The following is an 11,986-nucleotide window of genomic DNA, read 5'->3' on the forward strand; positions in this document are numbered from 1 at the left end:
CATTCCTGGAATTCCTCTTAGTCTTCTCTTGGCTTGTGAGTTATCCCAAGCATGCCTGTGATTACACCAGGTCCTCTCTCCTGTTTTGCTTGCCTTGCTTCCTCTGTGCAGTTGCTTGGACTTTCTAAGGAAGAATAAGGAAGAATTCAGATGCTTACAGACAGAGTAAACATTGTAAAATCACATAGGATTTTATTTCCTTGAACTCTTGCTTAGCAGATGACTTGTTAGCTCTTTCCTGCTTGGACAGTCTTTTTAAAATTCTCTATTAATTCTTATTTTTTTATTATAAAAAATAGACTAAATTTTATTTACAAAAAAAAAGTTAGCCTTAATTGATCAAAACACAGGATAAATAAGCAGTCTTGTTATTTTTAATGGCAAATTATTCTGGTCATTGGTGATCAGACAAATTATGCTTATACCTAATCGTTGTGAGGATCTGTTTTATTAGTACTTTTGGACAGTCTTGTAGATCTAAAAGCAGTGCTGTTCATTAGCAAAAGTAATAGGATAGGATCAAAGTGTCATTCCTAATTAGATCTTGTTAAAGCTTTCAAAAATTACCTCTTTCCTCCACGAGCAAGGTGGTTTATTTCCCATGAACCTTTATGCTATGTAGGTTTTCTTCATTCAGACTGGTAAAATACATAAATGCAGAAGCAGAAGCAAATCTCTATGAGGACTTGGTTTACCTTAAGAAAACAGTTTCATTTTAGAATCAAGTTCGAGCCTAAACTTTGCAGTTATTTGGCTATAGAAAGCAAACACAGAAGCCAGCTCACTTGACTCTAATAAGCCGGAGTCTCCAGCTGGTGACAGAGGGCTGACGCAAAGCCACAACCCCTCTGTGGCCATAAACATGTTCTGGGAGAGAGCACAGTCCACAAGGGAGGGGTAGTCTCTGCAGCCAGTGGTGACCTGAACGTTGAACATCCTTCTGGATATCCCTGGGAAGCCCGATTTAAAGTATTTTGACCCTTTTAACCTTTCTTTAACTGCCCTTGTCTTTCCTACTTTCTTAACTTTTGTATTTGGAAAAGCCACAATGGTGCCCATTAAGCAAAGTATTCTTAGACACAAGCTTAGCAAGGGAGGACTCCTACAGCATTGGATTCTGAAGAGGTGGGGTACCTGGAGGTGCCCATCCTTCCATGTTCAGACCAGCTTGAGACTGGAAACTGTCCACAGTGAGCGAGTTGGTTTTCCTAATGGGAATGATTTCCAAGAAAGGGGATTTCTGAAGCTAGACTAGATTTCTGACTTAACCTCACTGTTGGTGTCTCTAACTTTGTAAGTCTGGGGTCAGATCATCTCTTGTTCACTTCAAAGAGCAGAGGAAACTTTCCCTCCTGTACTTGCCCAGTGTTTGGGATCTACTTTGTGATCTGGCATTTTCTGATTGCCTGATTAAAAAGAGATACCCAAATATTGACAGCAGCATCAAAGTTAGGCTTTGGAGACAGAAACAAGAAAGGTTATAACTGAAAAGGTCAGAACTTCATAGAACAAATACAGAAATACCAGTGTATCTAGGCATTGGGGGGGGGTGTATTCAAAAGTTTGTTGAAAATGCGTTAGAAAATTATACATGGTTTTCAGGGGTTTTTTTTTGTTTGTTTTTTTTTGGTTTTTTTTGGAGCCAGATCAACTCATTCTTTAATTCCACTTCTCCATGAAACTTTTGACATAGTGTCAAGCCATCTCATTGTTGATGCCTCTCAAATGTTTAAATGTGTGAACTATTTGGGGATCGGTCCCTTAACTGCAGATTTCTTTAAATGGCTGAAAAGGCAGCCACAACTTGTAATATCTTGATACTTAAAATAGTTGACTTTTTAAACTCTAAACCCATTAAGCTTTGGGGATATCTGTGAGTTGTTAGCCTCTGTTACATCAGGGTCCTGGTTCCAGATGTAGGTAGAGAGCTGCTGCAATTATGAACAACTTGGGTTTGACATGTGCCACTTTTCTTTCTGATTCCTGGAACATTTCCTTCATCCTTGCTTAGCAGACATGCTTGACTTGAAGCTGTCTAGTAAGGGGCCAGCAGGTGGCACAGAGGTTAAGGCAGCTGAACGGCACATGGCCAACCTCATGGCAGAGTCCTGAACCTGGTGTCTTGAAAAACATGCCGGGTATGTGTTGTGTACACACCTAAAATCCAAGAGGACAATGGAGGAGAAAGAACTTTGGTGTGGCCATTGCCCCTGGGGTGATTTCTCACTATTTCTCTCCCTCTCTCTTTCTCTCTCTCTCTCTCCCTCCCTCCCTCTCTCCAATGAGGGCATGTGCCCTGTAGCAAAAATAAATAAATAAGTCACAATGTTACCCCTTGTGCCATAGTTGAGTACTAGGAACCCAGAACTTATGTACCCTAACTGTAGTAATTTTCAGATCACAAGAGCAGACTCTGAAAAATTTTGTTTTGATAGAAATGTAAAAGATGATTTTAAAAGCTTCTTTTAAGTCTTTCTTTCTTCTTGACTTTACTATTGAGGTTTTGATTTATCAGGGGACAACATGTCATGTTTTCTTGCTAGAAATGGAAAGCAATGTCAAAATGAAACAAGGATTCAAACACTTTGGTGGTGTAGATTTTTTCTTTCTCTACCCTGAAGTCAAATATATATGTGTATATGTATTTGCCTAATAACATGATTTTCATGTTATGCATGTGAAATGTCAGTACAGTTAAAATGGTTTCTTAAAAAGTAGCAATTGGCAAGCTATATTTAATTTTATAGAAACACCACTTTACAATAATTAGCCTTATTTAATGGCCCATATTTTTGGAATTCTTAAAGGAACAGAAGAAATTTTCTAAACAACCTGGGGGTTCTATGGTTAAAATAATTGGTGGAAGCTTGAACCTTTAGGGTACCCTGGATTTAACTCAGGTCACGATTTTTGTATCATGCCTTAGTGTCACTCTCAGAGATGAAACTAATGAAGTGACATGATCTACTGTGACATTTATGGCGTTCTTGGTTGTAACAGGAAGAAATTCTATATAGAATTTGTGGGTAAGTTTAAGTAAGCAAGCTCAAAGGTCAATAGCGTATTCAAACTTGTAACTTGGAAACAGAGCAATACTGAGATGGTTTACTGTGGTTCTCTTTGCATAGCTGAACCTCTCTTCCTTTCCCGTCCCCATTCATCCCAACCCACTATCAGCCTGATCTTGAGTTTTAGTCGCTTTCTCAGGAAGTAGCTTAGTTTATGGTGGTTGCTACTGCTCAGGTTTTAACAATAGTGACCCCGCAACCATAAGAATCATGATGAACACTTACTGATCCCTTACTTAATGGCCAGGCACCACCTGGGTTTGTTTAACCCAGGTGTGGATATTTTATCCTCATCTTCATTTTACTAGTGGAGAATTAGAGGCACAGAGTCCCCAAACTACCCTGCCTTCCCCCTTAATGGTGGACACAGATTTGCACGTAAGGCCTCCTGACTCGGGTGCTTCCCCACTTCGCCTGGGTACCTTCGAGCTCTAGTCTTTGTGGACCTTGCAGATTGCACTTTAAGGATCTGCCCTTCCCTTGAATTCAGCCCAGATATATGAGGCTTTGTTTATTGACCAGTAAAAATGAATATATTACTAACTGGGCTGTGGTGTATGTGCATTCTTTACCAAGAACTAGAGGACGCGGGAGTGGGGCTATGACAAGACAGTCATGGGATTTAGCTCAAATAAACAGAGTTAATGTCTGACAGAAAAAGGGGATTTTCATCTGAAAACTTGTGTCTTTGTTTCTTCTCAGGTTCTCCTTACTATGACAACGTCCGCCCTCTTTCTTACCCAGATTCAGACGCTGTGCTGATTTGCTTTGACATCAGTAGACCAGAGACTCTGGACAGTGTCCTAAAAAAGGCAAGTGCCGGGGAACGATGGCAAGGCTCAGTACTGGGTGATATATAAAGTGCAAACATGTGGCCGGCTTGGGAGTGTTCTAATGAAAACACTGGCTAGGACACTTCGACACCAAACAGGGTTCTTGTATACAGGTGTCCCTAGTTTTGATGATGAGCCTGCTTGAAATTTTGTTTCACAAATTCTGAATCACAACATCTTTATCAAAGTCCTTTGGGTAGAAATGGTGCCACTAAAAAGAACTATTTTTGATTATTGTCAGTCATGCCTTCTTTTGTCCTTTATCTGGCAGATCATAGATTACATTTGACCTTAATTCAGATATTGAAATGAATGCAGTAATAGCTATTTTAATAAAGAAGCTGTGTTTCAGTTATAATGTTGTTTATTAGAAACAGAAATGGATCAAGAATAGCATGAATAGGGTTATGTCTCTAGATATTATGACTTATCATCAGGTTTATGTCAAATGCTATTAAAAACTGCAGTTGTAGGGAACCAGCAGTTAGCGTAATGGCTATGTCACTGGACTCTCACGTAGTCGACCGCGGTTCGCGTCCCGGACCTGGTGGCTTAAAACTCACGCCGGGTGCGTGTGCGTGCGTGCCCAAGATCCTGAGAGGAGAATGGAGGAGAAGGGATTGTGGCGTGACCATACCCCCTGGGGGGTGATTTCTCGCTTTCTGTCTCTCTGTCTGTCTCTGTCTGGCGAGCGCACGCGCCCTATAGCGAAAATCTCTCCAAACAAACAAACAAAAAAACTGCAGTTGTAAACATGTTGTGAATTATATACCTCTGGAGGGAAAAGTAAGTCAGGTTCTATAGGGAAAGGGACCCAAGGAGGCTCTGGATAGAGGAACTACAGGGAGTTTAAGAGGAAGGGCATGTGTTGGGGGATGGGTCCTGGGAGGTCAGTGGGAATGAGGGGTGTTTCTTGGCCTACAGACCTAGGACTCAGCTTCTGTATAGTTATAGAAAATTCATGCTGTGGGACCAGCAGTTGGTATAATGGCTATGTCGCGGAATTCCCACGTAGTCAACCACGGTTGGAGTCCCGGCCTCCGGTGGCTTAAACTCACGCCAGCGCGTGTGCGTGTGTGCCCTAGATCCCGAGAGGAGATCTAGGATTGTGGAGAAGGGATTGTGGTGTGTTCATCCCCCCTAGGGGAGTGATTTCCAGCTTTTTGTCTCTCTGTTTCTCTTTTTCTGGCGAGCATACTTGCCCTATACAAAAAAAAAAAAAAAAAAAAAACCTCATAAAAAAAAGAAAAAAAGAAAAGTGCATGCTGATCTGTGAATCAGCTTTGCTAGCTATTTTGTGAGTCTTGGACTGAGTACTGTGGGATTTCAGAATCAGAGCCTGGGGGGAACACCCCTTCTTCTCCATGTGGTATGGCTTAGAAACAGGATGTGCCTGAGAGTAGAACAGGGTCAGCTTAGTGGCAACCCATGTGGCCTCCTCAGAGGGTAGTAGGGATTGAGAAAGAGGAACACCCAGGTAGTTGGTCTGGGCTGGGGTTTTTTTTTGTTTGTTTGTTTTGTTTTTTTAAGCAGAATTTGTATTTTGTGTGTTTTAATTAACTTATATCCCTCTATTGTATTTGATTGCTTGGCTTGTATTGTCATTATGAAATAAGGATTTGAAGTATAATCACCCCCCCCCCAACTTCACAAAACATTACAAGCACAGTTCAATGAAATATGACTTTCTTAATAGATCAAAGGTTCTTTTTCACGTCTTAACCCTTTTCGGTTTTGAGTAATACACATCTAATACAAATAATGCTAATGTTTGTCAGATTCAGGCAGGACGCACCTTTCCTCTCTCTGATGCTTGTAAACAATTGCTAGACAAGCAGAGGGAGGCCAAAGTCATTACAGAGCTGAAGAGCAACATAACAACATGTCTCTAGCTCTGTTTATAGATAAAAGAGGTTTCTTATTTACTGGAGTGTTACTGATGTAGTATCAAGTTATACATAATTTATGATGAAAGGCTTTCTCCTGTTTTATTTTGCTTTTGTTTTCTAAGACTAAATGAATAGTGACTTTGGCCTGATAGATATTAATGAGTATGTCTTATATTCATGTGAGCTTTAAGGCTCATGATAACACCTGCTATACTTTGTCTTGATTAATTGAATCCTTTAAGTCCTTGACTATCAAAGAGGTTAGAGCAACTTAAATCAGAGATTTCTTATTCCTTTTTCAATTCATTTTCCAGAGCTAACTCCAGTGCCACATAGCATAGAGTAGATGCTTCTGAATAATTTTGGAAGGGAAGAGGGAAGGAAAGAGGGAGGGAGGGAAAAAGGAAGGAAAGGAAGGAGGAAGGGGGAGTGGAGAGAAAGGGAGGGGAGGGGAGGGAGAAAGGAAGGAAGGAAGGAGAGAAGGAAGAAAGAGAATCAGTGGACAAATTTTCCTTTTATGTAAAGTGTGCTATTACCTTCAGTCCCCTGGCGTACTTTAGACAATTGCCCAAAGTAGACCTCCAGATGTGGAGATGTCTCCTCAATGAGGTTTCATTGTACTCTTGCAGGATGTCCCTCTTATGTATTTGGTCGTTGGGAAAGTTGTAAGATATTTTTCTGTTTTTCTCTTTGCAAAAAATGCATCATGACTTTCCCAACAACCCAATAGTATTACATTTACATGCATGAATCCATTATCTCTGCTACTCTGTGAATTCCTCTCTGGAATACACAACTAGGTATGAATCATCTTTGTCACCACCACAATCCTTGGTAGAGCACCTACTACACATTTGTGAATGTGGGCAGGAAGAGTCAGGCACCGTTTTCCCATCTCAGCCCCTCTACTCCCTCTTCTCCAAGAGCCAGGGCTCTCCTGAGAGCACCGTGAACTCCTCCCGTTCTGATGGGAAACTCGCATTTGAGAAAATGAAACCACAGGAGTCATCTGCTCACTCTTAAGGAGGACATTTGGAATTCCCTGGCAGGCATTTTTGGCGGTTCTAATGATCATTGTGACCTCACAAAACAACTAACCTAATTGGACTAGGTAGAAATATTTCATTTTATGTAACTTAAAAACTAACTCAAGGGCATAAGAACTGCAAGACTAGATGCCTTCCTGATAGCCCAAAAGATGATGTTTTGCAAATGGCATGGTCTGTGTTGACTCAGCCACTCAGGTGGAGCCTCCTAGATGGCAGGACTTCTGTTGAGCATGTGGCATACCTCAGCCTTCCCTGACGGAGTCAGTGAACTTACACTAGTGTTGATGCAGCCTGGTCTCTAGCCTTCTAGCTGAGGAGGACAAGCTCAACATGCATGAGGATATAGTTACTTGTTAAGATATATAACTATTCTTAAAGCACTATTTTATCTCTCAGAGATACCCCAGTAATTAAGAAATTGTGGAAGCTACCTCTGACAACACTGAACATGTCTGTTGCAGTAGGGACAGATGAGTCACAGAGGAGAGTCGATAATAATAATACACACAAGCATTTCCTATTGGACCCACTTTCTACCTAGGAGATGACTGCAAATTTACTTTTATATCTGAAATGACACTTTTTTTTTTTAATGTTGTTTCTGAGTCCTATTTTCAATGGAGTGATTGTTTTCATTATATGGATACCAGCACTTTGTTATTTATTTATTTATTCATTTTATTTATTGCTCATAGTGGAAAGGTGAAATCCAGGAGTTCTGTCCCAACACCAAAATGCTCTTGGTTGGCTGCAAGTCTGATCTTCGGACAGATGTTAGTACATTAGTAGAGCTCTCAAATCACAGGCAGACACCGGTGTCATACGATCAGGTACGTATGTTGTCATGTGCAGGTGTGGTTTTTGAAAAACATTTTAAGAAATTTTAAATGAGCTGTTTTTAAGACTGAGCCAGTGGTCATTTGTGAAATGTGCACCACTCTGTCATTCAGTGGCACGGTCACACGTTGTTGAGATCATAAGCAGTTGATCTTATGCAACCCTTTTATATCTCTGAAACTACCACTGCATTAAAAGTTAAATATATTTAAGAGTGAGAATATAGTCAAAATCAGTAATACTCTTTAAGAGAGGTGATCTTATTGTATATTTGACCACACAATCAAATACTAAAAAAAGGTTGTAATTAGTAAAACAGAAACTCCATAAAATCATTATAAAGGTATGTATCATTTGCTCAAACATTTCCCCCCCTATTTACAATAGAGAATTCATTTCAGAAGGTCATTCATTCTTTTAAAACTATAACCAGAGTCTAGAGAGAGTTAATGTTGAAATAGCTGTTCAGATTGTATTTAGTATTCATCATTTTAAATACTGTAGTCTTCTTCATTTTGCATTTTTAATGAATAAAAATTAGATTATTGGAGCCAGCAGTTAGCTTAATGGCTATGTCGCTAGACTCCCATGTAGTCGACTGTGGTTTGAGTCCCAGACCCCAAACTCACGCCGGGCACATGTGCGTGCATGCCCAAGATGCCGAAAGGAGAATGGAGGAGAAGGGATTGCAGCAGCATGGCCATCCCCCCTGGGGGATGATTTCTTGCTTTCTGTCTCTCTGTCTCTCTCTGTCTTTCTGGCAAGTGCATGTGCCCTATAGCAAAAACCTCTCAAAAAACAAAAAGGGCCAGCAGTTAGTGTAATGGCTATGTCACTGGACTCACATGTAGTCAACCGTGGTTCACGTCCCGGAGCCGGTGGCTTAAAACTCACGCCGGGGGCGTGTGTGTGCATGCCCAAGCTCCTGAGAGGAGAATGGAGGAGAAGGGATTGCGGCATGGCCATCCCCCTTGGGGGGTGATTTCTCACTTTCTGTCTCTCTGTTCCTCTCTGTCTGGCAAGCACATGTGCCCCATAGCAAAAAAATTCTCAAAAAAAAAAAAAAAGTGAAACAAACAAACAAACAATCAAACAAAAAATTAGATTATTTAAGTAAGTAATTTTGATGGTTACATACATGTTTATCATTGTGTATACTGGTAGAGCGCCAACTTAGAAATTACATATTTTCCCACCAGCAGGTGGCATGGTGTTTAAGATGCTGGACTCCCACAATTTGAGTCCTGGACCTGGCAGCTTGTTTTCTCACTTTCTCTCTCTTTCTTTCTGTCTCTGATCAAGATAAAATAATAATTAATAATAATAATAAAGTTAAATAAATCTTTTAAAAAATAAATTACAACCTTTGTGTTCAATAAAGTAGTAGGTGTCATAATAGTATTATTTCTTTAGAAAGTATTTATTTAATTTTATTTATTGTCATTATCATTTTTAATTTTCTCTAGGGCATGTATGTTCACAGGAGGGGGGGTGGAGAGAGAAAGCAAGACGCCAGGCCCAGAACTCAAACTGCAGCCAGCCATGTGTCTGGCACCTTAACCACCATGCCACCTGCTGACCCCAATAGGATTATTTCTTCCCTTTTAATTTATTTTGGTTCTAAGACAGTCACGTACTTTTTTTTTTTTGGGAGAGGTTTTTAGCTATAGGGCACATGCATTCACCAGAAAGATAGAGAGAAATAGAGAGACAGAAAGGGAGAAATCACCTCCGAGGGTGGATGGCCACGCCACAGTTTCTTCTCTCCCGTTCTCTTCTTGGGATTTTAGGCACACACGCACATGCACTTGGCATGAGTTTAAGCCACTTGGCCTGGGACTTGAACCGTGGTCAACTACATGGGAGTCCAGTGACATAGCCATTACGCCAACTGCTGGTCCCATCACATACATTTAAAAAATTATTTTAATTTCCGTTCATTGCCTTTGTTTTTTATACCTATTGGCTACTCTTAAGAGACATTTATACTCAAGAAAAGAGAAATTAACCACCCTAGGGGTTACTGGAACAAACTTTATGTCCAAACAGCCCCTACTAGAGCTGTCAGTAAAATAGAGAGTTTATGTTCATGATTTTCAACTAATTTATTCTAATAGTGAGATTATCTGGGTAATTCTCTGCTTTGTTGTGACCTTGGGAGATGTAATAACCACTTTCCTTTGGTTACAGTTGATAGCGAAGATGAATTGCCTTCTTCTACTTCTTTGAATCACCTCATGTTAAGTCTTTGATAATCAGGGCTCTCATTTATTAATGACCCGGTGACATAAGATCCTTTAGCAAATATGGAAAACTTAGCAGTATCTATTGAGTAATAATAACTGGGCTGGCCTTGACTGTACATATTTATGAAGTAATAAATAAGATGACTCAAATTAAAAAAATGTTTTTTGCAACTGCACTTGGAAAATTCAGTTGACACATTTGAGAGTGTTTGCAGTGCAATATTATTTTGTGGTATTAAGAAACACTTTATAACTTGACCCCAAAGTCTTTCTGCTGATTAAAATCCTTTCTTTTTCTTCTCAGGGTGCAAATATGGCCAAACAGATTGGAGCAGCTACATATATTGAATGCTCAGCTTTACAGTCAGAAAATAGCGTCAGAGACATTTTTCACGTTGCCACCTTGGCATGTGTAAATAAGACAAATAAAAACGTTAAGCGGAACAAATCACAAAGGGCCACAAAGCGGATTTCACACATGCCTAGCAGACCAGAACTCTCAGCAGTTGCTACAGACTTACGAAAGGACAAAGCAAAAAGCTGCACCGTGATGTGAATCTTTAGTTATCTTTAATGAGGACAAGGGAATCTAGTGTAAAAAGCAACAGCAAAACAAAAAGGTGAAGTCTGAATGAAGTGCACAGCCAAAGCCACGGATACTGGAGGCTTAGGAGGCATTTGAAAGAATACTCATCTTTTTGGAATCCTGTCCTTAGGTTCGGCATGTAGACCGAGTGGTGGAAAGTGAATATTTCGAAGAGTTTTGAAGCGACTTGAAAACTATGCCAAAAAAGAGAGATACAAATGGGCTCGAGGTAGATGAGGAAGAATGCGAGTACCTCCAAGAAGAAAAATCGCACTCTGAATGGTGCTTGCGTTTTTGTTTGTGTTGTTTTTATTGCAATCTATTCATGGATCTCTACTTTGATTTGATTTTGAAGTTTTAATCTCCTTTACAGAAAGTATATATTAATATACCATCCTCAATAGGGAACTGGCACTGTGACCTTAGCATTTAGTTTTCTAGAGGATGTGATCTAATTTCCTCCTAGCTCATCATTAAAATGGAAATTATATCAGGACCCATGGGATATCCAGAGGAAAACTTTATAAGGCTTTGAAATCTTGCCTTCCTGAAGATAGCTGAGTGAGATGGTTCTAAATAAAGGCTTTTGCAGTCTTACAAGATATGTAGACCAGCACTATAAAGATTGCATAGATCAAATAGAAAAAGTGTTGATTTTTATTCAGTCTGATGGTTCTGTTCATCATTGTGATTGTCATTAAAAAGTGGTAAATTGCTCAATGTAATATTTTTGTGCGCTGTCTAGAAAAAAAGGTGTGTGATTTTATTTTTTTTTTTGCCATTGTTGATTATAAATGCAAAGTCAATTAAAAGGTGTCTTGATTTGAAGTCATAGAATGATTCAAGAGGGAAAAAATGTGATGTAGGTACTATTTTCACCACAAGAGGTAATGAATGGAGGAAGAGTAGCAGAAAGCACAGTTTGTGAGTAAAGCCGCCTGGAATTAAGTTACCAAATATACAAAGTAAAAGGACTATTATCTGGGGACAAGGCTCCAAAATTGGCAGCATCTGCTGATTTGCTAGCTTATGTCATTTTCTTTAAGTGAATATCAATAAATAGGACCCACTTACCCAAATCTTTAGAGATTCCCTAGCAGAAAATTAGAATGTCCACCTTGGCATGATACTAGGGCATTTCTAGAGAGCAATTGCTAAACCTCACTTAACCAGATGTGGCCAAGGTCCGTGTTCAACACTTACCGCTGTTGTTACATAAAATAATCAGCATTTTAAATAGTTTACAGATATTTTTTGACCACAGGTTCTTTTGCAGAAGAAATCAGATTTGACCTGTTTATTGTTGGCGCTTGTTGAAAACAAGCTTTCTTTCCAATGATAATGCTTCATTTTTGAAGTGTTGAAGCTGTGCTCCCATTAAATTGTGGCAGGAGAGGAGATTAAAGTAATTACAACACTCAGTTCTATGTCCTACAAGCACTTTGTTTTGTCTCTGCAAGAAAATACCATTGCCATTG

At 39.7% G+C, this 11,986-nt stretch overlaps 1 protein-coding gene across 1 annotated transcript in view; it reads left to right on the plus strand.

The window, feature by feature from the left end:
* Window positions 1-11,548, plus strand: part of RND3 (Rho family GTPase 3) — a 22,277-nt gene extending 10,729 nt beyond the window's left edge. The window contains exons 3-5 of the mRNA XM_006157641.3: window positions 3,771-3,880; window positions 7,535-7,669; window positions 10,227-11,548. Coding sequence (XP_006157703.1) covers window positions 3,771-3,880; window positions 7,535-7,669; window positions 10,227-10,478 — 497 coding nt within the window. The 3' untranslated portion in view covers window positions 10,479-11,548. The remainder of the gene's footprint in view (window positions 1-3,770; window positions 3,881-7,534; window positions 7,670-10,226) is intronic.
* Window positions 11,549-11,986: the final 438 nt, after the last annotated feature.

This window comes from Tupaia chinensis, unplaced genomic scaffold, assembly GCF_000334495.1.
Source record: "Tupaia chinensis unplaced genomic scaffold, TupChi_1.0 Scaffold000549_1, whole genome shotgun sequence".
Lineage (NCBI taxonomy): Eukaryota > Metazoa > Chordata > Mammalia > Scandentia > Tupaiidae > Tupaia > Tupaia belangeri.